The sequence below is a fragment of the Rattus rattus genome, chromosome 1 (assembly GCF_011064425.1).
Source record: "Rattus rattus isolate New Zealand chromosome 1, Rrattus_CSIRO_v1, whole genome shotgun sequence".
NCBI lineage: Eukaryota > Metazoa > Chordata > Mammalia > Rodentia > Muridae > Rattus > Rattus rattus.
Genome location: NC_046154.1, coordinates 159,468,097 through 159,493,736, shown reverse-complemented (window position 1 = coordinate 159,493,736; position 25,640 = coordinate 159,468,097). Strand labels below are relative to the sequence as shown.

The following is a 25,640-nucleotide window of genomic DNA, read 5'->3' as shown; positions in this document are numbered from 1 at the left end:
CATTTATATCCGTGCATGACTGAGACTAAGTATGAAAGTATACATACGATATCATTAATCATGATTTTCTGTGAATGGGGTGGGTTGGGACAAACGAGGAGGTATAGAAAGAGAAAGGGTGTTTTCTTTTGTAGCTCTGTATACCTTTTTTGTCATTTCCTATCGTGCTATTTATTTTAAAAACCAAATAAATAACATTAAATGAGGAGCATTAAAGAACCACTATGGAGAAAAATGAGGAGAGGAATGAGGGCTGCATTGTGTCTGTACGTAGGAATGGTCCTTAGTAACTTATCTTATGGGCATCTCCACAACCAGTGTAAATTACCACATGCTTAACTCAATTGTAAAGTGCCAAATAGGCACTTATTCCCTGCACTTTGAGCAATTGTGAGATTCTGTGTTAACCACTATTGACTATCCAAAAACAAACAAAACAAAACAAAACAAACAGAAACCCTTATCTGTAGAGGTCTGATAACCATTCTAGAATATAGAGAATTACAAATTAAAATGTCACCTGGTTCCAGTGAAATACAAATAATTAAGATAGAGTTCTTAAAATGTTCATCTGTAGTCATCAGTGAAATGGAGATTGGGAAAAGATCTTTACCACTCCTACAACTTATAGAGGGCTTATATCCAAAATATACGAAGAACTCAAGAAGATAGACTGCAGGGAGACAAATAACCCTAGTAAAAATGGGGTTAAGAGCTAAACACAGAATGCACAGCTGAGGAATGCCGAATGGCTGAGAAACACCTAAAGAAATGGTCAACATCTTTAGTCCTAAGGGAAATGCAAATCAAAGCAACCCTGAGATTTCACCTCACACCAGTGAGAATGGCTAAGATCAAAAACTCAGGTGACAGCAAATGCTGGGAGGAGGTGGAGAAAGAGGAACACTCCTCCATTGTTGGTGAGATTGCAGACTGGTTCAACAATTCTGGAACTCAATCTGGAGGTTCCTCAGATTATTGGACATTGAACTACCTGAGGATCCAGCTATACCTCTATTGGGCATATACCCACAAGATGCCCCAACATGTAACAAAGACATGTGCTCCACTATGTTCATAGCAGCCTTATTTATAATAGCCAGAAGCTGGAAAGAACCCAGATGACCTTCAACAGAGGAATGGATACAGAAAATGTGGTACATCTATACAATGGAATACTACTCAGCTATCAAAAACAATGACTTTATGAAATTCATAGGTAAATGGATGGAACTGGAAAATATCATCCTGAGTGAGGTAACCCAATCTCAGAAAGAAACACATGGTATGCACTCATTGATAATTGGCTATTAGCCCAAATGCTTGAATTACCCTAGATGCACAGAACACATGAAACTCAAGAAGGATGACCAAAATGTGAATGTTTCACTCCTTCTTTAACAAGAATACCCTTGGCAGGGAATAGGGAGGCAAAGTTTAGAAGAGATGCAGAAGGAACACCCATTCAGAGCCTGCCCGACATGAGGCCCATACATATAAAGCCACCCAATTAGACAAGATGGATTAAGAAAAGATGTGCAGGCCGACAGGATCTGGATGTAGATCTCTCCTGAGAGACAGACCCATAACATAGCAAATACATAGGCGAATGCCAGCAGGAAAACACTGAACTGAGAAAGAGACCCCCGTTGAAGGAATCAGAGAAAGGACTGGAAGAGCTTGAAGGTGCTCGTAACCCCATATGAACAACAATGCCAAGCAACCAGAGCTTCCAGGGACTAAGCCACTACCTTACTGTGGGTAAGTGATTAGATGAGCACCCTTATAGAGGCAAAGGGGAAGGGAGACAGAAGGAATGGGATGAAATGTTTGTGGAGGGGTCACCAGGAAGTGGGATATCATATGAAATGTCAATGAGTAAAATGATTAATAAAAATAATTAAAGCAAATATAATTAAAGAATACGATTAACTTGTATGCATACCAATAACCTGTTAAATCTAATATCTGAGGTGTGTAATAAAACAGTTTTCTTCAAGCTATGCAATAACTTCACACATGATTTAAAATTTAAGAAATATTCATTGATTCAACTGTGTGTTTTGTCTCGGAACTTTTGAATTGAGTTTCTGTCTGGTCTTAACAAAATAATGTAGCATTTCGGGATAAAGATACACCCTAGCAGGCCCATACTGGAGGCCAGAATAGAAAACACTTCAACTGCTACCATGACTTTTCCCTTGGAGCTATGGTAGACAGGAAGGAAGGTGACCCAGACACTGCAGAACACCAGCATGCTGAATGTCAGGAACTTGGCTTCATTGAATGTGTCAGGTAAATTCCTGGCCAAGAAAGCCACTGTGAAGCTCACTAGGGCCAGAGATCCTAGGTATCCAAGAACACAATAGAATGCCGTAACTGAGCCTTTGCTGCATGTGATGGTGATGCAACCATGTTCAGAGTGTGTATCGATGTCAACAAAGGGAGGTGATGTCCATAGCCATATTCCGTAGAGAGTTATTTGGACAACTGTACAGACGGGAATGATGTATTTAGGTATCCTTGATACCAGCAATCCCCTCATTCTTCTGCCTGGAACAGTGATCCTGAAGGCCAGAACCACAGTAAGAGTTTTGGCCAAGACTGTGGACACGGACACAGTGAACAGAATCCCAAATGTAGTCTGCTGTAGGATACATGTCGTAGTATTTGGATTTCCAACAAAGAGCAAGGAGCAGAGAAAGCAAAATAGAAGGGCCGTCAGCAGGATGTAGCTGAGAGTACGGTTATTAGCCTTCACAATGGGGGTTTCTCTGTGCTTCAGAAAGACCCCAAGGACAAGAGCAGTAAGTACAAAGAAGCACAGGGCCAGGCAGACAAGAGCCATCCCCAAAGGATCTTCGTAAGCCAGAAATGTCACAGCTTTTGGCAGGCAGTGGGTTTGCCCTGTGTTGGCATACCAATCTTCTGGACACTTCACACACTCCTCTGAGTCTATTGGCAAAGCAAAGAATCACCAGCATAGCTCTACATTGTCTCTAATTCATAGGATATCTCAGCCAAAGATTTTGAAGAACCTTAGCACAACCTTCCTTCTTTGTTGCTCTAAATAACCATAGCTCTAAAGCAGCATTTCTTATTTTACAGTATCTTTTATATATGTGGTAAAAGAAAACCTTTGGTGTTTGTGTTATAAATAAAAATTTTATTTACCTTGCATATTTACGAGATTTTTTTATTATCTTGAGAGTAAGAAAAAATATATTGTGTCTTAGTAATTTGGTGTTGTATGAGAACATAGCTAAGACTTGGCCACTTGTAGTTGTCTCAATTTTACACATAGTGATCATGAGAATGTGCCAGGTGGGTTCTCAGAGAAAGTTGGATTTATGTTAGCTAAACTGTCTGAATTAGTAACCTATGGGTCTGCTTACATATGGTCATAGGGACATAGGAATCTCTCCCTTTAAAGTTCTGTTTATCAGGGATAAAGATTATATTGCTCAAAGTTGAGATAGTGTGAAATTATTGCCTTACAAAGAGATACTTCGCATTTCCACCACTTTGGGTTTTGTTTACACATATTCATTTTAGGGAGGCATGGCATTTACATATCTTTCTGTTCTACAATTATAAAAGTTGATTTGTATTAACATACAAAGGAAAGAAGAACTTTATGGAAAAACAATATAAAAGAAATAATTTTCTAAATTCTACCAAATTGAGATGACACATAGTAAGAGAAATGGGAATAATTTTCCCACCTAGGAGTTTTATATTCCACTTTGATATGTTTTGTTACTTTTATTGTAATTCACACATGTTACATTAAATTGAAGAATTATATATTTCCAATATTGATGCTTTCCACTGAGAAATATATTTTTTCACATAGTCTCTCATTTACTCAATAATATTGATTAAAATCATAAGCATATGCATTGCATTTATGTTTAGGCATATCATAATTAACATCTTATACATATCAGAAGTCTTATTTTAGAACTCCTATAGAATATTAAAAGTAAATAAAAATATGAAAAAGTTCTATCCAATAATTTTATATGTAGTCAATAGTGAGTTGATAATTAATTAACATTAGCTGTATATTTATGGGATAGTATCATAATCATAAAAATTATATGACATCTTTCATATGCTGTATTATCCTTAGCTCTTATTATTCAGAATTATTCTTATTACTCAGAATTATTCTTCTGGCATTATATGCTAACCACTTCACAACAGCTCATTAATATTGATTATCTTTACAAAAATGCCAACCAACCGGAGCTTCCAGGGATTACACTACTATGGAAAGACTATGCATGACTGACCCAAGGCTCCAACAGCATATATAACAGAGAATAGCCTCTTGGGGCACCTGTGGAAGTTCCCCTTAGTCATGTCAAGGTTGGACACCCAGTGCAGGGGAATATGGAGGATAGTAAGGGGGTGGACGGGGGGAATACCCGTATGGGGGAGTGATATGGGATGGGGGCTTATGGACAGGAAACTGGGAAAGGGAATAGCATTCGAAATGTAAGTAAAAAAAATATATCGGGTTGCTGCCCTCATGGAGAGCTGAAACCAAGAACCGAGGAGTGACTTCAGACCCGAGACCAGAGGTAAGACCAACTTTTCTGCTCCAAGTGACCTGTCTGTTGGACTCAGGACACACAAAGGCAAAACTCCTCTGGGACTGGATACTTCCAGTTTCTAGCTGACCCCAAAACTCTCTGATCCCGGCCCACAGCTCCCTGCTCCCAAGACCCGTGGGAGAGCTCATCGCCCAGACATGTGGGCAGTCCTGAGACTGCAGGGCAGGAGAGACCGTCACTTCTGTCCACCTTTACCCACATCCCTGGCCCAAGAGGAAATTGTATAGGGCCTTTGGGAACAGGAAGATAGGGGCAGTCAAGCTGTAGGAGCCTTGGAGTCCAGACTGCGCCCAGATCTGAATGGACCTGGTCAAACAGTTCCCTGCACCCAAATCCCACATGAGGGAGAGTTAGAACTTCAGAGGGACAGACACATCTGGAAAACCAGAGGAGACTAATCTCTGCCCACATTTCTGACTCTAGAGGAAAGCACCTAATGCCATCAGGGCACCCTGAGCACAGGGACCCAGAAGTAGGGGTAGGCCCTTCTGCTTGCTGCCCTCACAGAGAGTTGAAAACAAGCCCTGAGAAGCAAATTCAAGCCCGAGACCAGATATAAGACCAACTTTTCTACTCCAAGTGACCTGCCAGGTAGACACAGGACAAATGCCCACAGAAACAGCTGAAAGCCAGTGGACAGGAAAGACTACATGCCCAAAAGCAGAAAACTCTGGTCCTGAAAGAAAACAGGAAAACAGGTCTACAGCACTCCTGACACACAAGCCTAAAGAACGGTCAAGCCAAAGTCAGAAATAGCAGTACAAGGTAACAAAATAGACAATCTGATAACAGGAGGCAAGCGCAGGAACCCAAGCAACAGAAACAAAGACTACATGTCATCATCAGAGCCCAAATCCCCCACCAAAGAAAACATTGAATACCCAAACACACCAGAAAAGCAAGATCTAGATTTAAAATCACATTTGATCATGATGATGGAGGACGTTAAGAAAGATGTAAAGAACTCCCTTTAGAAATGCATGAAAACACAAGTAAACAAGTAGAAGCTCTAAGAGAGAAAACACAAAAATCCATGAAAGAATTAAAGGACAACACAATCAAACAGGTGAAGGAATTGAAAATGGATATAGAAACAACAAATGAAACACAAAGGGAGACAAACCTGGATATAGAAAACCAAAGGAAGAGACAAAGAGCAATAGATACAAGCATCACCAACAGAATACAAGAGATAGAAGAGAGAATCTCAGGAGCAGAAGAGCCCATAGAAATCATCGACACAAGTGTCAAAGATAATGTAAAACAGGAAAAGCTACTGGTCCAAAACATACAGAAAATCCTGGACACAATGAGAAGATCAAACTTAAGTATGATAGGTATAGAAGAGAGTGAGGATACCCAACTCAAAGGACCAGTAAATATCTTCAACAAAATCAAAGAAGAAAACTTCCCTAACCTAAAGAAAGAGATGAACAAAAACATACAAGAAGCCTACAGAACTCCAAATACATTGGACCAAAAAACAAACTTCCTGTGACATAATAGTCAAGACACGAAATGGACAAAACAAAGAAAGAATACTAAAAGCATCAAGGAAAAAAGGTTGAGCAACATATAAAGGCAAACCTATCAGAATCACACCAGACTTCTCTTTTTTTTTCTTTTTTTTTTTTATTATTATTGACTTGAGTATTTCTTATTTACATTTCAAATGTTATTCCCTTTCCCGGTTTCCGGGCCAACATCCCCCTAACCCTTCCACCTCCCCTTCTATATGGGTGTTCTCCTCCCCATCCTCCCCACATTACCGACCTCCCTTCAACAATCACATTCACTGGGGGTTCAGTCTTAGCAGGACCAAAGGCTTCCCCTTCCACTGGTGCTCTTACTACGCTATTCATTGCTACCTATGAGGTGAGAGTTCAGGGTAAGTCCATGTATAGTCTTTGGGTAGTGGATTAGTCCCTGGAAGTTCCACACAGACTTCTCACCAGAGACTATGAGAGCTGGAAGATCCTGGACAGACGTCATACAGAACCTAAGAGAATAAAAATGCCAGCCCAGGTTACTGTATCCACCAAAACTCTCAATTAACATAGATGGAGAAACCAAGATATTCCATGACAAAACCAAATTTACACAATATCTTTCTACAAATCCAGCCCTACAAAGGTAAATAAATGATGAAGCCCAATAAAAGGAGGCAAGCTACACCCTAGAAAGAGCAAGAAAACAATCGTTTTGCAACAAAACAAAGAGAAGACAAGCACACAAACATGATCTCACATCCAAATACAAAGATAACAGGAAGGAACAATAACTATTCCTTAATATCTCTCAACATCAATGGACTCAATTCCCCAATAAAATGACACAGATTAAAAAAACAGATATGTAATGAGGACCCAGAATTTGCTGCCTACAGGAAATACACCTCAGAAAAAAAGACAGACACTACCTCAGAGTAAAAGGCTGGAAAACAACTTTCCAAGCAAATGTTCTGAAAAAGCAAGCTGGAGTAGTCATTCTCATATCGAATAAAATTGATTTTCAACCAAAAGTCATCAAAAAAGATAAGGAAGGACACTTCATATTCATCAAAGGAAAAATCCACCAAGATGAGTTCTCAATTCTTAATATTTATGCTCCAAATACAAGGGTGCCTACATACATAAAAGAAACCTTACTAAAGCTCAAAGCACACATTGCACATCACACAATAATAATAGGAGATTTCAACACCCACTCTCATCAATGGAGAGATCATGGAAACAAATTAAACAGAGACATAGAATAAGAGAAGTTAAGAATCAAATGAACTTAAGAGATATTTATAGAACTTTCAACCCTAAAACAAAAGGATATACATTTTTCTCACCACCTAGTGGTACTTTCTCCAAGATTGACCATATGAATGGTCACAAAACAGGCCTCAGCAGATACAGAAAGAAAGAAATAATCTGTGTCCTCTCAGACCACAGCGGGATAAAGCTGCTCTTCAATAACAATAAGGGAAGAACACCTACATATACATGGAAGTTGAACAATGTTCTACTCAAAGATAACCTGGTCAAGGAAGAAATGAAGAAATGAAGAAAGTAAAGTCTTCTTAGAATTTAATGAAAATGAAGGTAAAAAATACCCAAACTTATGGGACACAATGAATGTTGTGTTAAGAAAACTCAAGGCTCTGAGTGCCTGCAGAAGGAAACAGGAGACAGTATATATCAGCAGCTTGACAGCACACCTAAAAGCTCTAGAACAAAAAGAAGCAAACATGACCAAGAGGAGTAGAAGGCAGTAGAAATAATGAAACTCAGAGCTGAAATAAACCAAGAAGAAAGAAAAAGGACTATACAAAGAATCAACAGAACCAAAAGTTGGTTCTTTGAGAAAATCAACAAGATAGATAAACCCTTAGCCAAACTAATCAGAGTGCTCAGAGAGTGTGTCCAAATTAACAAAATCAGAAATGAAAAGGGAGACAAAACAACAGAGTCAGAGGAAATTCAAAAAATCATCAGGTCCTACAACAAAAGCCTATATTCAACAAAACATGAAAATCTGGAGGAAATGGACAATTTCCTAGACAGATACCAAGTACCGAAGTTAAATCTGGAACAGATAAACCATTGAAACAACCCCAAAACTCCTAAAGAAATAGAAGCAGTCATTAAAAGTCTCCGAACCAAAAAGAGCCCAAGTCCAGATGTGTTCAGTGCAGAAATCTATCAGACCTTCATAGAAGACCTCATACCAATACTATCCAAACTATTCCACAAAATTGAAACAGAACGAGAGTTATCGAACTCCTTCTATGAAGCCACAATTACTCTTATACCTAAACCACACAAAGACCCAACAAAGAAAGAGAACTTCAGACCAATTTCCCTTATGAATGTCGACGCAAAATACTCAATAAAATTCTTGCAAACTGAACCTAAGAACATATCAAAACAATCATCCATTATGACCAAGTAGGCTTCATCCCAGGCATGCAGGGATGGTTTAATATATGGAAAACCATCAACATAATCCATTATATAAACAAACTGAAAGATAAAAACCACTTGATCATTTCATTAGATGCTGAGAAATCATTTGGCAAAATTTATTACCCCTTCATGATAAACGTCCTGGGAAGAATAGGAATTCAAGGCCAATACCTGAACATAGTACAAGCCATATACAGCAAACCAGTAGCTAACATTAAACAAAATGGAGAGAAACTTGAAGCAATCCCACTAAAATCAGGGACTAGACAAAGCTGCCCACTCTCTCCCTACTTATTCAATATAGTTCTCAGAGTCCTAGCCAGAGCAATCAGACAACAAAGGAGATCAAAGGGATACAGATTAGAAAGGAAGAAGTCAAAATATGACAATTTGCAGATGATATGATAGTATACTTAAGTGATGCCAACAGTTCCACCAGAGAACTACTAAACCTGATAAACACCTTCAGCAAAGTAGCGGGGCATAAAATTAACTCAAATAAATCAGTAGCCTTCCTCTACACAAAAGAGAACCAAGCTGAGGAAGAAATTAGGGAAATGACACCCTTCATAATAGTCCCAAATAATATAAAATACATTGGGGTGACTTTACCAAGCAAGTGAAATATCTGTTTTATAAGAACTTTAAGCCTCTGAAAAAAGAAATCAAAGAAGATCTCAGAAGATGGAAGGATCTCCCATGCTCATGGATTGGCAGGATTAATATAGTAAAAATGCCCATTTGATCAAAAGTGATCTAGAGATTTAATGCACTCAACATCAAAATTCCAATCCAATTCTTCTTAGGGATACATAGAACAATTTGCAGATACATCTGGAATAACAAAAAGCCCAGGATAGCTAAAACTATCATCAACAATTAGAAGACTTCTGGGGGAATCACTATCCCTGATCTCAAGCAGTATTACAGAGCAATAGTGAAAAAAAAACTGTATACTATTGGTACAGAGACAAGCAGATAGACCAGTGGAATATAATTGAACATAAGGAAATGAACCCACACACCTATGGTCACTTGATTTTTGACAAAGGAGCCAAAACCATACAATGAAGAAAAGATAGAATTTTCAGCAAATGGTGCTGGTTCAACCGGAGGTCAGCATGTAGAAGAATGCAGATCAAACCATTCTTATCCTGTACAAAGCTTAAGTCCAATTAGATTAAGGACCTCCACATCAAACCAGATACACTCAAACTAATATAAGAAAAAGTGGGGAAGAATCTCGAACGCATGGGCACTAGAGAAAATTTTCTGAACAAAACACCAATGAATAATGCTCTAAGATCAAGAATTGAGCAATGGGATCTCATAAAACTGCGAGCTTCTGTAAGGCAAAGGACACTGTTGTTAGGACCAAATTGCAACCAACAGATTGGGCAAGATCTTTACCAAGCCCACAACTTATAGAGGGATTATATCCAAAATATACAAAGAACTCACTAATTTAGACTTCAGAGAGACATATAACCATATTAAAAAATGGGGTTCAGAGCTAAACAAAGAATTCCCAACTGAGGTATGTTGAATGGCTGAGAAGTATCTAAAGAAATGTTCAACACCTTTAGTCATAAGAGAAATGCAAATCAAAACAACTCTGAAATTCCACCACATATCAGTCAGAATGTCTAAGATCAAAAACTCCAGCGACAGCAGATGCTGGCGAGGATATGGAGAAAGAGGAACACTCCTCCATTGTTGATGGGATTGCAGACTGGAACAACCATTCTGGAAATCAGTTTGAAGGTTTCTCAGAAAATTGGACATTGCACTACCTGAGGACCCAGCTATACCTATCTTGGGCATATACGCAAAAGATGCTCCAACATATAACAAAGACACATGCTCCACTATGTTCATAGAAGTCTTATTTATAATAGCCAGAAGCTGGAAAGAACTCAGATGCCCATCAACAGAGGAATGGATACAGAAAATGTGGTACATCTACAAAATGGAATATTACTCAGCTATCAAAAACAATGACTTTATGAAATTCATAGGCAAATGGATGGAACTGTAAAATATCATCCTGGGTGAGGTAAACCAACCACAGAAAAACACGCATGATATGCACTCATTGATAAGTGGATAAAAAAGTGATTATTAGCCCAAATGCTTGAATACCATAGATGCACAGAACACATGAAACTCAAGATGGCTGGCCTAAATGCAGATGCTTCACTCCTTTAAAAGAGGAAAAAGAATACCCTTGGGCGGGGATAGGGAGGCAAAGTTTAGAACAGTGGCTGAAGGAATGCTGATTCAGAGCCTGCACACGTGTTGCTTATACATATACAGCCACCGAGTTAGATAAGATGGATGAAGCAAAGAAGTGCAGGCTGACAGGAAGCATATGTATATCTAGCCTGAGAGACACAGCCAGAATATGTAAATACATAGGCGAATAACAGCAGCAAAGCCCATCTAGAATGGGACCCCTATTGAAAGAATCAGAGAAAGGTGTGAAAGAGCTGAAGGGGCTTGAGACCCCATATGAACAGCAATGCCAACCAAACAGAGCTTCCAGGCACTAAGCCACTGCCCAACACTATACATGGACTGACCCTGGGCTCCAACTGCATAGGTAGCAATGAATAACCTAGTAAGGGCAGCAGTGGAAGGGAAAGCCCTTTGTCCTGTCAAGGCTGGACCCCTGTGAACAGGATTCTTGGAGGGAGGGCAGTCATAGGGGGAGGGTGGGGAGGGGAACACCCATATAGAAGGGAGGGAGATGGGTTAGGGGGAATGTTGGCCTGGAAACCAAGAAAGGGAAAAACATTTGAAATGTAAATAAGAAATAACCAATCTAATAAAGATGGGAAAAAAGAAATATATCTAATAAAAAAAAGCAGGATCAAAGTATAAAGGGAATTTATATAAATAGTACTGAAAATATAAAAATTATTTTCTACTATATAAACCAATCTTAAAACCTTTACAAAAAAAAATAGATCATCTTTTTTCCACGTGATATCTCTACATCTGGATTTAACTTTGACTTTAAACTACATTAATTTTTAATATATATCTAGTCATAATATTTTCTAATAGTTAATTTTTTATAATTATACTATTAAAAATTACTTCAATCACCTAATATATAAACAATATTATTAATTTAAAAACTGACCCTTGCCTCACAAGCATGTAACCACAACTATTTATGTCATCTCATAGCTGATTTGCTTATATTCATGTCAGTTTTATGCCTTAATCACAAATTTTATTTCCATGTGTTACTTTCATCACTGACCTGTGAACAAGATGACAACATAAAATATAGCATATCCATTGATTTTATGCTTGACAGGATAATTGACCTCCAAAAGAATGCATATTTCTTAAACTGAACATAGAATCTTTGAGCAGCAGATCATTTTCAGTAACCTATCTGGGAATTAGTATGATATGGCTACGAATGATTTGTATTTTCAGTTTGATCTACATATTGGTAGAAACAATAACAAGTAATAAAATATGTGAAATTTCTGAGAAAAGTAATACTTACCATAATATTTATCTCTCAAGCCTATTTCTCTGAAAAAATACACCCTTAAATGGGTCTAGTAATAGTCAAGAAATGTGACTGAAGCAATAGTGTGAGTGTTTTATCTAGGGGCAATACTACTTATCATATAAATTAATTAAAATAAAAGGAGATTTTATCTTTAAAGTTCCTTTCAGGATTTTTCATATACATAATGCATGTGGAACAAGATAGTCAGTCTGAAGAATTTCCCCCCAAACCATGCAATGACCTGTGGTGTTGGAAATCTCATTGGCAGGACATCGGGAACAATCAAAACAGCAGTCTGCTTTTCCTTCCTGATGGGATTTCTTGAAACCAGGATGGCAAGGCATACTGCACACAGAAGTGGAAAACTGAGAAAAATATGTGTAAATAACAGATATCATTTTCTCCTTCCATATCTGGTATTTTTCAAAATATTGACATATAAATGAACTTATTTTCAGTATACTTTAAATAAAATGCAATGTTACCAATATGTAAACATGGATTCTGCTACGTAATAGCATGAATATGTAAATTAATTCAAGAAAATATATAATCCTCAAAAATGGAAAAGGAAATAACTACAACCAAAAAGTGCTGCTTAGAAGTTTGACTAAAATTAAAATTTGAGGCAACCTACCTGTCTACTTCCTGTGGCCCACTCTATCATGTCTTCAGATAAGAAGAGTTGTTCATCATGTGAAAAATAAGGAGAAAACTGTCCTACTTTCACCTTTAGTACATAACCTTGTGGAAAATTCAAAACGTTGAGAATGTCATACATTGCATCTAAATTTCTTCCTTGATTAATATTCACTGGGTCTCCTATAGGATTAATAAGTCTTATATTCTTCAGAAAGTCATTTACCTAAAAATGCATAACCTTATTATTAATTATACTAACACTTTAAGGAAAAATGTTTTGTGGAGGACATTTTTTTACTCTTTAATCTCTCATTCAAAATTCTTTAATGCAAAGTAATTAACAAACAAGTTAAAATAACATTGTGTGTGTGTGTGTGTATGTATGTGTTTAATTTATGTGTATTGAGTCTCTCACTTAACATAAACCTTATGGTCTTTTGGCTTTGCTCATTAGCCATAAATATATATATATATATATATATATATATATGTTTAACAATATTAACGGATATTTTTTTCCTTTCCAATACTGGGATTCATCCTCGTCCAGTTTGTAACTAAGATGTTGGTATCCAATTTAGATACTAATTGAGGTGGAATATGTTTATTTTAAATGTCAACTTGAAACAACCTAGATCATATTTACCTGCATGCATCTAGGTATTAGCCCTTCCCAACTTTCCAATACTTTTATATCTACTTGTTGGAGATGCATATTGTGAAAGGCATGGGCCACAGCATAAACAGCATTATATATGTTGTAACGCTCATCATTCATGGCCATGTCAAAACTGTGCCATGGTAATAATTCCAATATAGTATTAGATAAGCAATGATTCAGTGTTTTGCATTCAGATACAGACACTGAACAGTTAAAATAGATCCATCCCAATCTCATCAGAGAAACAGCTTCTGGGTAAGCAGAAAAGTTTGTTTTCTGAATAAAATGCTTAAAAGTAGAAATCTCCCGATAATGGTGGGACAAAGACAAAGTCCCATGGAAAGAGTCAATGGTGAAGTCTCTTGACCTTGAGATGACATCCCATTGTGAGGTAGTGATCCACAATCTCCATATGCCTAACATTTCCCATCTTCTAAAGCTCACTTCTAGAGTAGAGTTCACATTACCATAAATGATGACAACATTTGCTGATGATGTCATTATTTGAAAGTAATAAATCTCAGCCCTTTCTATGTATAACTGCATGTTTGCTGGGATCATATTCACAAAAGCTAAACAAATTTCATTTATCTTCATTTCTTCTTTCATATCTGAGAGAAACTGAACACCCTGATCATCATCTAAGATAACCAGTCCCACCCATTTCCAGAGGAAATGAATCATCAAGGAAACCATGGCAAGAACGAGGCTAGTGTCCTTTGGGGCGATCTGATATAGATGAGGAAACAGATCATGGTCACTCAGACTATCATGAAATGGTCCATACGTAACCTAAATAAAACAGAACACCAGAAGTAACATGAGAAATGACACTGGCAAGAAGTTAACTTTAAGATCTGAAATTTAAAGCCCTCATGTGCAAATAGGAGAAAGGACTATGTGTTTACCACATTGAAATAATGTTTTCCTTTCAGTAAGTTGGAAAACTACTGACCTTTCTCCATAGTCTATAAAATTCTTATTTTTTTTTATTAACTTGAGTATTTCTTATATACATTTCGAGTGTTATTCCCTTTCCCGGTTTCTGGGCAAACATCCCCCTACCCCTCCCCTTCCTTATGGGTGTTCCCCTCCCAACCCTCCCCCCATTGCCGCCCTCCCCCCGACAGTCTAGTTCACTGGGGGTTCAGTCTTAGCAGGACCCAGGGCTTCCCCTTCCACTGGTGCTCTTACTAGGATATTCATTGCTACCTATGAGGTCAGAGTCCAGGGTCAGTCCATGTATAGTCTTTAGGTAGTGGCTTAGATCCTGGAAGCTCTGGTTGCTTGGCATTGTTGTACATATGGGGTCTCGAGCCCCTTCAAGCTCTTCCAGTTCTTTCTCTGATTCCTTCAATGGGGGTCCTATTCTCAGTTCAGTGGTTTGCTGCTGGCATTCGCCTCTGTATTTGCTGTATTCTGGCTGTGTCTCTCAGGAGCGATCTACATCCGGCTCCTGTCGGTCTGCACTTCTTTGCTTCATCCATCTTGTCTAATTGGGTGGCTGTATATGTATGGGCCACATGTGGGGCAGGCTCTGAATGGGTGTTCCTTCAGTCTCTGTTTTAAACTTTGCCTCTCTCTTCCCTGGCAAGGGTATTCTTGTTCCCGTTTTAAAGAAGGAGTGAAGCATTCACATAAAATTCTTATTTCTAAATTTAGCATTTTTCTTTCAAATTTAAAGCATTAATATTACATGAGAAGAGTTTTCTTTTTCATTTTATTTACATTTTAAATGATAGACAGATACCAGGTACCAAAGTTAAATTGGGATCAGATAAATCATTGAAACAGTCTCTTAACTGCTAAAGAAGTAGAAGCAGTCATTAAAAGTCTCCAAAACAAAAACAAAAACAAAAAACCCAGGACTAGTCGGTTAAGGCAAAGATGGGTTTTTCTCTGCTTTGTAAACCATTATGGTTATGCAAATCTGCAAAGACACTATCTCAGGATTCTTGAAATATCTACAATCAGCATATCCTGAGCTCTGAATGCTTCTGGACTGAGCCCAAACCAGAGAAATACAAAGCATCACACAGCACACCAACCCACAGTTGTATCAGCCTCTTAAGTGGTAAGCTCTAACCAGACACCCAGAGATGAGGCCCAGGCACTATTCCACCCCTGCAGGGAACCAAGCCTAGCAGCCAGAGTTCCATCTTCCTTCCAGTCCAAACCTGTAGCAGCAATGGTCAGGGGGCAGCACATCATGCCATACCCTATAGCCCTGCCTATCTCCCAAGACTCTGGTTCTAACATGGCACACAGCATTCACAGATCATCACACCACTTCCCAGTCCACAGCTCTTCCTGGCTCTCAGGAAGTCTTCTCAAACACAAGACATACAGCCCCACCTGCCTGGAAGGAGTCCTGTTTCAATGTAGGACACTCATGCTAACACCAGAGACAACTAGATGGTGAAAAGCAAGTCAAGAATATAATCAACAGAAGCCAAAGCAATATGGTAACATCAGAACCCATCTCTCCTACTCCAGCAAGCCTTAGATATCACAACACAAATGAAAAGCAAGACAGTAGCCTTAACTACCATCTCATGAATGTGATAGAAGCCTTAAAGAGGAGAAAATAATTCCCATTAAAAACACAATCAAACATATAGAAGCCATTAAAGAGCAAACAAATACATCTCTCAAAGAAATGCAGGAAAATGTAAACAGGTAAAGGGGATTAATAAAACAGCCCAAGACCTAAAATTGGAAATGGAAGCAATAAAAAAAGACAAATGGGGGAGCCCTGAAGATGTAAAACCTAAAAAAAAAAAGAGCAAGAACTACAGACCTAAGCATTACCAACAGAATACAAGAGAAGAAAGGGAGAATCTCTTATAGTATAGAAGATACCATAGAAGAAATTGATACATTGCTCAAAAAAACTGCCAAGTGTAATTTTTCTAATTCAAAACATCCAGAAAATTTGGGACACAATGGAAAGACTAAACCCTAAGAATAGTAAGAATAGAAGAGAGTGAAAACTTCCAGGGCAAAGGGCCAGAAAACATCTTTGACAAAATCATAAAGGAAACCTTCCCTAACCTAAAGAGATAGTCACATACATTTTTTTAAAAAGCCAACAGAACACCAGATAGTTGGACAAGAAAAGAAAATTCTCATGCCACATATAAGTCAAAATACTAAATATAATGAAAAAATAAAGAATATTAAAAGCTATAAGAGAAAAAGGCTAAGGAACATATAAAAGCAGATCTGTCAGAATTGCACCAGACTTCTAAACAGAGACTCTAAAATGCCAAAGATCCTAAACAGATATACAGACTATAAGAGAACACAATTTCCAGACCAGGCTATGATACTTCCTCAAACTCTCAATCACTATAGATGGGAAGAAAACTATATATTCCATGAAAAAAACAAAATTTAAACAATATCTTTCTATGAATCCAGCCCTATAGAGAATATAAGAATGAAAATTCAAAAAAAGGGGAAGGTAACTACACCCAAGAAAACACAAGAATTGCATCATCTCATAACAAAAACAATAGAAGAGAATCACACGCGCGCGCGTGCACATACACACACACACACACACACACACACACAATACCACATCAAACAACAACAAAAATGACAGGAACTAGCAATCATTGATCATTAATATCTCTCAACATCAATAAACTCAATTCCACAATTAAAAAGCAACACAAACTAACAGACTGAATACGTGAACAGGATCCATCATTCTGCTGCATACAAGAAACACACAGCTCAGCAACAAAGACAGACAGTACCTCAGAGTAGTGGAAAGTGCTGGAAAAAAGTTTTCCAAGAAAATGTATCCGGTGCAGAAAGAGACAGGAGAAAGGTCCAGTGGACCAGGGGAAGGAATGGAAATCTTTAGCTGCTTTGGCCAATCTCTAGGAAATCCCAGAGACCTGGGATAGCGAAGGCTACCAGAAGTCAATGTGGCTGACCTTAGCTGAGATGTCTAAAAGGAGATGCATGGAATCTGTAGAGGGCAACTCCTTTAGCCATGCAAGACCCACCAGTGGAAGGATAAGGACACCAACCCACTCACTAAACTTTCAAACTAAAATTTATCCTATCTAAAAGAAATGCAGGGATGGAACAGAGGCTGAGGGAAAGACCAATCAATAAACAGCCCAACTTGAAACCCATCCCATGGGCAAGCATTAATCCCAGACATTATTAATTATGCTTTGTTATGCTTGCAGACAATAATCTAGCATAGCTATCCTCTGAGTTGTTCTACCTAACAGTGGATGGAAACAAGCATTTACCCACAGCCAAATATTAGACAGAAGATAGGGGACACACATGGAAGTGTTGGGGGATGCACTGAAGGCCCAGTACAAGATGGAAAGTTTGCAGGAAGACCAAAAGGGTCTACAAATCTAAATCCCTGGCAATTCTCAGAATCTGAGTCACCAACCAAAAACCTACACTGCTTGGAATGAGGCCTACCACTATATATATATATATATATATATATATATATATATATATATATATATATATATGTGTGTGTGTGTGTGTGTGTGTGTGTGTGTGTGTGTGTGTGTATGTATGTATGTATGTATGTATGTATGTATATAAAACAGAAAGGCAGCTCAGTATTCTTGGATCCTCTATCTGGCCTCAGTGGGAGAGGAAGCACCTAATCTGACAGAGACTTGATATGGCAGGGTGGGGAGATACCCAAGGGGTTCCCACCCTCTCAGAGAAGGGGAAAAGGAGGGCAAGGGACTCAGTGAAGTATCAGCATTTGTGATGTAAACAAATAAATAAAATATCAACAAGTAAAGAATGAAGGAAGGAAGAATAAGAAAGAAACAAAGAAACAAAGAAAGAACATGTGTTTTAAATTCTACCCATTACACTTAACATCACCTGTGGAATTTTGAAGAGCTGCAGGAGTGTTCCCACTCGGGCAGAAACTGTCCATGTTGGTCCTGTAAGTGCTACATCACAGAAACTATACTCACAGATATAATTAGGATTCATCTCACCAGACTTTGAGAGCATGTTTAGGTTATTGAGATTTGTTGATGTAATATCACACTGGTCACCAAGAAAGGTAAATCCCAAGGTAGAGTTAGGTAAAAGATTAGGGTTCTTGTTGATCTCTTCTATGGCAAAAAGCATTACCAGAACATATGGGTATGTGTTCACTGGCAAACTGAAAACAAGACACAGTAATTACTGATGTGGCTCCAAACATAATAATCTTCAAATTGAATACAATGAGTGTTATGTACTAATGATATTTATCCCCTAATTTTCCGTGTTGACAGAATCTCCTTTAAGGGTAAATTAATATACAATATGCTTTTAGGAACTAATAGTTGATAAACGGGAACCATTCAGAACTGTTTCATTGTGAAAGTTCATAATAACTTTTCCCCTCCTAGTCACACAGGAATGTTGTCAACTGACCTAATTCCATTTATGAATCAGAAGTATCCTCTTAACATACAGTTAATTGCCTCATGTCTTCATTAGAGAAATAACAAAAATGAGAGTATTTTTATTACTGCTTCTATATCAATTCTTGTTATAAGTGTTTAAATAAATTATATCATCTTAGTTCAACACTTGAATGTCATATAAATCAAGAGATTTATCATTTTTCACAATCTGTAATCTATTGTACAGCATATTTTTAGATGTTTGTGTTGTTTTCTATATTTCATTAGTCTTTGCTTTAAAGGGTATCTCTTGCTCTTACATTCACCCTTTTCTTTCTTGCTTTCATATTATTGATTGAATGTTTTCTTTTTATTTCACTTAATTTTAATGTTTAATCAAAATGATGATTTTTATGGTTGATATTTTCAAAGAACTTTCTCTTTATTATTTTGATTGCTGTTAAATTCTTTAACTTCTATCCATTCATTTATTTTCTGAGCTTAAGTACAATATTCTGTCTACTACTTTGTGATCAAAATAAGAATATGAGAACTACCTTTGCTCCTGGCAAAATAAAGCTTTTTGGGCCTCAAATTACTCCATAAAGGTTAGTATGTTGAATGAATAATTGTGAATAATTTGGTGAAAACAGTTTCTCTGTTAGCCATAGGTATATTTTTAAGCCATGTGCACATCTTAAGTTTAATTTTTAAAAGATTCATGGGGGCATTTACACCGCTGTGTGTGAAGAAAAAAAAAACTGGAAACCAGGGAAAAAGAATAGGGGTGGGCGAGAAGGGAACATGATCTTGTATTGGGAGGGGAGAAAAGGACTGAAGCCCTGAGAAGCAACAGAAAGGATAGAAACAGGCAACTTTGAGAGGAAGGAGGTTGCGAAGACACTCTAGAATGTGCCATAGACCTGTAAAGTGAGAGACTCTCAGAACTCAAAGTGGGGGATACCCTAGATGAAAGACCCTACAGTAGGGAGACAGAACTAATTGAATCCACCTCCGGCAGAAAGACATGGCACCAAGTAAGGTACAGATTTGTTATCCCACAGCCAAAGCTCTGACCCATGATTATTCCTGTCTGAAAGAAATGCTGGGATGGAAATGGAGAAGAGCCTGAGGAAAAGAAGGTCCAGCAAGAAGCCCAAAGTAGGATCCAACTCAAAAGGAGGCCTCAAGATCTGACACCATTACTGAAGCTATGGGGCATTCACAAAAATGGACTACCATGACTACTCTCCAAAAGATCCAACAAGCAGCTTAAAGAATCAGATGCAGATATGTGTACCCAACCCATGAACAGAAGCTGCTGAACCCAAGACTGAACCCCCAGTGAACTAGATTGTTGGGGGGAGGGTCCGCAATGGGGGAGGATGGGGAGGGGAACACCCATAAAGAAGGGGAGGGGGAGGGATTAGGGGGATGTTGGCCTGGAAACCGGGAAAGGGAATAACACTCGAAATGTAAATAAGAAATACTCAAGTTAATAAAGAGAGAGAGAGAGAGAGAGAGAGAGAGAGAGAGAGAGAGAGAAAATTAGGCAAAAGTTCGAGGAAGCTAAGGAAGAGGGCAACTCTGTAGAAGGATCAGCAGTCTCAATTAACCTGGACCCCTGGTATCTCTAATACATTGGATTACGAAACCGGCAGCATGCACCAGCTAAGATGAAGCCTCCAACACATATACAGCAGAGGACTCCCGGGTCAGTCAGAAAAGATGCACCTAATCCTCAAGAGAATGGAGACCCCAGGAAGTTTAGAGGTCTGATGGGCTGGGTGAGGTGAAGAAATCATTGTGGAGAGGGGGAAAGTGTGGGGGTGGAGGAGGAGAAGATAGGTGGGCCAGGAGGGGAATAAAATCTTGAGTGTATAAATAAATAAATAAATAAATAAATAAATAAATAAATAAATAAATTTAAATAAATTTAAATGATTTTTTTTTAAAAACCTGGAAGCCAGAAACTGGAAATGATCCAGGTGTCCCTCAAATGAAAAAAGGATAAAGAAAATGTGGTTCATTTACACAAAGTAATACTACTTAGCTATTAAAAACAAGGGTATAATGAAATTTGCAGAGAAACAAATGGGTAGAACTAGAAAATATCACCCTGAATGATGTAACCCAGACCCCAAAAGACATTTATGGTATGTTCTCACTTATAAGTGGACATTACCACACTTGCTCTTGTAGTAGATCTTGAAGTCAGAAATGATGATGCCTCTACAAGTTCATTTATTGTTGAAAACTGTTTTCACCATCCTAGGTTATTGTTATTTCAGATAAATTTGAAAATTGAATTTTCTATCTCTGTGAAGAATTGAGTTGGAACTTTGATGGAATTGCATTAAATCTATATATTGGTTTTAGTAAGATGGTCATTTTTATTATGTAAATTCTGTTGATCCATGAGCATGGAAATCTTTCTATCTTCTGAGGTCTTCTTCAAATTCTTTTTTCAGAAACTTGAAATTCTTTTAATATAGATCTTTCACTTGTTTCATTACACATTTTATACAAATAATATTTTACATTATTTGTGATTATTGTAAAGGGCATTGTCTCCCTACTTTCCTTCTTAACCAATTTATCCTTTGTGTAGAGAAAGACTACTGATTTTTTAATGCAGAAAAAAGACCGATAGATCAATAGAATAGAATTGAGGACCCAGAGATAAACCTACACACCTATGGATACTTGATCTTTGACAAAGAAGCCAAAACCATCCATTGGGAAGAAAAGACATTTTCAACAAATGATGCTGGTTCAATGAGTGATCAGCATGTAGAACAATGCAAATTGATCCATTTTATCCTCTTGTACAAAGCTCAAATCCAAGTGGATCAAGGACTTCAACATAAAACCAGATATACTGAATCTAATAAAAGAGAAAATGGGGGAAAGCCTCAAACATATTGGCACGGGGTGGGGGGGGGAATTTCCTGAACAGAACACTAATGGCTCAGGCTCTAAGATCCAAAATTGGCAAATGAGACTCCATAAAATAGAAAAGCTTCTGTAAGGCAAAGGACACAGTAAGGCAAAAACAGCAACCTATAGATTAGGAAAAGATCTTTAACAATCCTGAATCCCATAAAAGGTTAATATCATTCAGATGCTTCCACTCCTTCTTAAAGGGGGGGGAATATACATAGGAGGGAATATGGAAGCAAAGTTTAGAGCAGCAACTCAAGAAATTACCATTTAGAGCCTAACACACATGTGGCCTGTCTATATACAGCCACCAATACTAGATAAGATTGATGAAGCTAAAAAAAAAATTGCATGCAGAAAAGGACTGGAAATATATCTCTCCTGAGAAACATATCTAGAGCATGTCCAATACAGAGATCAATGCTAGCAGCAAACCACCGAATTCAGAATAGGACCCCCTTGGAAGGAATTAGAGGAAGTATTGAAAGAGTTGAAGGAGCTTGCAAACCCATAAAAACAACAATACCAACCAACCAGAGCTTCCAGGGACTAAACCACTACCGAAAGACTATACATGGACTGACCTAGGGCTCCAACTGCATATGTAGCAGAGAATAGCCTTGTTGGGGCACCAGTGGACCCCCAGTGCAGGGGATAATGGGGAAGGGTAATAAGGAGGATGTACAGGGGGAATACCCATATGGGGGAGGGGGAGAGAAAGGAATGGGGGCTTATGGACAGGAAACCAGGAAGGGGAATAACCTTTGAAATGTAAGTAGAGAAATATATAATAAAAAGTTTTTAAAAATGGTGAATATCCAAAATATGCAAAGAACTCAAAAAGTTAGACTACAGAGAACAAGCATCCTTATTAAAAATGGGGTACAGAGCTAAACAAAGAATTCTCAACTGAGGAATCTTGAATGGCTGAGAGGCACCTAAATAAATGTATAACATCCTAAATAATCAGAGAAATGCAACTCATAATGACCCTGAGATTCCACCTCACACCCATCAGAATGGCTAAGATCAAAAACTCAGATAACAGCAGATGCTGGCAAGATGTGGAGAAAGAGGAACACTCCTCCATTCCTAGTGGGATTGCATTCTGGTACAACCACTTTGAAAATCAGTCTGGAGGTTCCTCAGAAAATAGGAAATAGTTCTACCTGAAGACACAGCTATAACAGAGCATATACCTATAAAATGTTCCAACATGTAACAAGGACACATGCTCCACTATGTTAATAACAGACTTAATTATTATTGCCAGAACCTGGATACAACAGATCTCCCTCAACAGAACAATGAAATCAGAAAATGTGGTACATTTACACAATGGAATACTATTCAACTATAAACAATGAGGACATTATGAGTTTTGCAGGCAAATTAAAGAACTAGAAAAGATCATCCTGGACCAAAAGGACGTGCATGTTATATGCTCACTGATAAGTGACTATTAGCCAAAAAGTTCAGAATACCCATGGTATAACCCACAGATACTAAGAAGTTTAACAAGAAGAAAGACCCAAGGGAGGACACTTTATTCCCGCATAGAAAGGGGAAGCAAATAATCATATAAGTCAGATGGAGGGAAAGACCTGAATGGGAGAGGGAAGGAGAAATGGGAATAGGAGAAAAATCAGGTCTGAGGGTAGAGGAAGAAGAGTTGAGAAGCCCAGAGGGCCAGGAGAACAAATGGAAATTTGCAGCTCCTCAGGAAAATGAAAACATTACAGAGCAGCAAATCTCAGAGGCTGAGATTAGAATGTAAATAGTCTAGAATCTTCCAAGACCAGCCCTAGGTTAGCAGAGGCATTAAACCTCTGAGACAACAATTATAACAGGAGATGAAAAAATACTTTTACAAAATTTAAGTTGCCATTTTTGAAAGAGAATGCCTACCAGTTATAGTTTGTACCTGATTCAAAGGAATATTTAAAATAAATGTGTCCTGTATCCATGCAGAAAGGAATTAAGATTGAATATATAAACAGAAACATGGAAATTATCAAAGCTGTTCTATATTTGCTTCCAAAGCTATAACCACAAATAAAAAGTATTCAATCTAAATATATACATTTTAATTGTCATTCCCTATCATTTAAATGTTGTTTACTTTGTTTGAAAAGTCATTGTCCATGAAATTTTTCAATTCTACCTCACCACAATTTCCCTTTGCCTCTCTATTTCTTCATAGGGTAATTTATTAGCTGACCAAGACGTCTTAAAACTGCTGTTTCTCTGTATATATTGTATGTACTGCCCATGGTACATTTAGAGGGGAACAAAAAATTTCTTTCAAAGAAATAAGTTACACCATAGTACCTTTAGTAAACAGATATTACCCCACAGAATATGCATATTTAACAAAATTATCCACCTTTGTGCATGGAGAACAGGACTTAAATACATAAAGGGTAGATACTTCCGACCTAACATAAGAAATATTTGTATGAGCCACCAGAATCAAAATGTACACACTGCAAAATGTACAAAATTTGCATGTACAGTATGTAAGTCAACAAAAGAAGAAAATTAAATGTATTATAATCAAGAGAATTAATAACATGAAAGTATTTTAAAATAATACAGTAAGAATATTCAGTAGTGAAAAGATAACACAACTTATAACATTCAATTTTACTCTAAAATGTTGGCACCTACCCATAGTAACATCTCTGATATAATATACTTGAAAGAGCTATCATTTCTTTCACTGACATCTTCTGTTTTATCAGAACTACAAGTATTTCACCAGAATCTATTAACTCTATAATTATTTGAATTTTCAAAGGTAGACTATGCAACAAAACCTGACACAGAGCATTCTTCAAATGAGTGGTTGTGATATTGCAGGCTAGGGAATATTAAATGAAAACAAAAACCACAAAAATATCAGTGTACAGTCCTCTCATAACTATAGTAAATTTCATCTCAAAAAGCCACAGAACATAGATAGCAGATGTCCTGGGATGCAAATTGTCTGAAAAAATACATAATATGTATGAATTCACCTATCCAAAGGAAGAAAACAAGTATAAATTGGCTCTTTTCTCAGGATTTGTATATTTCATATTTATGTTAGACAGTTGAAGGAACATTTTGCCTTCTAATGCTAAACTAATTCCAGTGGTTTGAATTGTATTTCTAAGTGAGATAACTGTGTCCCAAGCATACAATGGCAACTCTTGAGAAAGGGAGGAATCTATGAAGAAGAAAGATAGGGAGTGCTATCTCTCCTATATTCCATCTTTATAAATGAAAGTCTATAAGAAAGAAAGACAAAATAAACTGATCCACTTCTAGAAGGGAAAAAAGAAAAAACTAAATTTCAAGTGTTTCCTAAATTGATACGAGTTCAAAACGGGGAGAGTCACTTAATGCCTGTCTTCCCAGTTATATTTCAGTAACAGAAACATGAACACACAACAGAAGCACTCACGGAAAATCCAGCAGCGCCCTGAAGTGATCTTCCACTAGATGAGCAGGTATTGTGAAAAGGATGAAACCACAGTCCTTCCTCATGTTGCTGTCAAGATGTTCATTTTGATTTATTCTCCAAAAGCAACTGGCTTCTGGAAAACTGCACAAGATGAAAGAAAGCCTCAGCAGCAGGAAGAAAACAAACAAAGTGTATGCCTTTTCCATGTCTGCCATTCAGTAAGCCTGAACAGAGGTTACATGTGCAATCCCATGGACACACTCTGATCATTTAGTCATGTACAGGTGTGTGTCTGGTTTTTATTACCATTGCCCACTGGAGAGGCAACTCAAATTGGCCATGAATCCCTGTCATTCAATCTGACCACAAACTCCCCAAGCTACTTTCTCTGACTCTGTCCAACTGTCCTTAGAGGAATGCAAACAATT

At 37.7% G+C, this 25,640-nt stretch overlaps 1 protein-coding gene across 1 annotated transcript; it reads right to left on the bottom strand.

Annotated features, from left to right (window-relative positions):
- Positions 1–1,982: 1,982 nt before the first annotated feature.
- LOC116907190 (vomeronasal type-2 receptor 116-like) lies at positions 1,983–25,427 on the bottom strand. Its single transcript, XM_032910153.1, has 6 exons — positions 25,213–25,427; positions 18,292–18,592; positions 13,402–14,208; positions 12,751–12,978; positions 12,355–12,478; positions 1,983–2,955 (listed from the first exon to the last, which is right to left on the bottom strand). The coding sequence occupies exons 1-6, from the start codon at positions 25,425–25,427 to the stop codon at positions 2,051–2,053; spliced, it is 2,580 nt and encodes an 859-aa protein (XP_032766044.1). The 3' UTR covers positions 1,983–2,050.
- Positions 25,428–25,640: the final 213 nt, after the last annotated feature.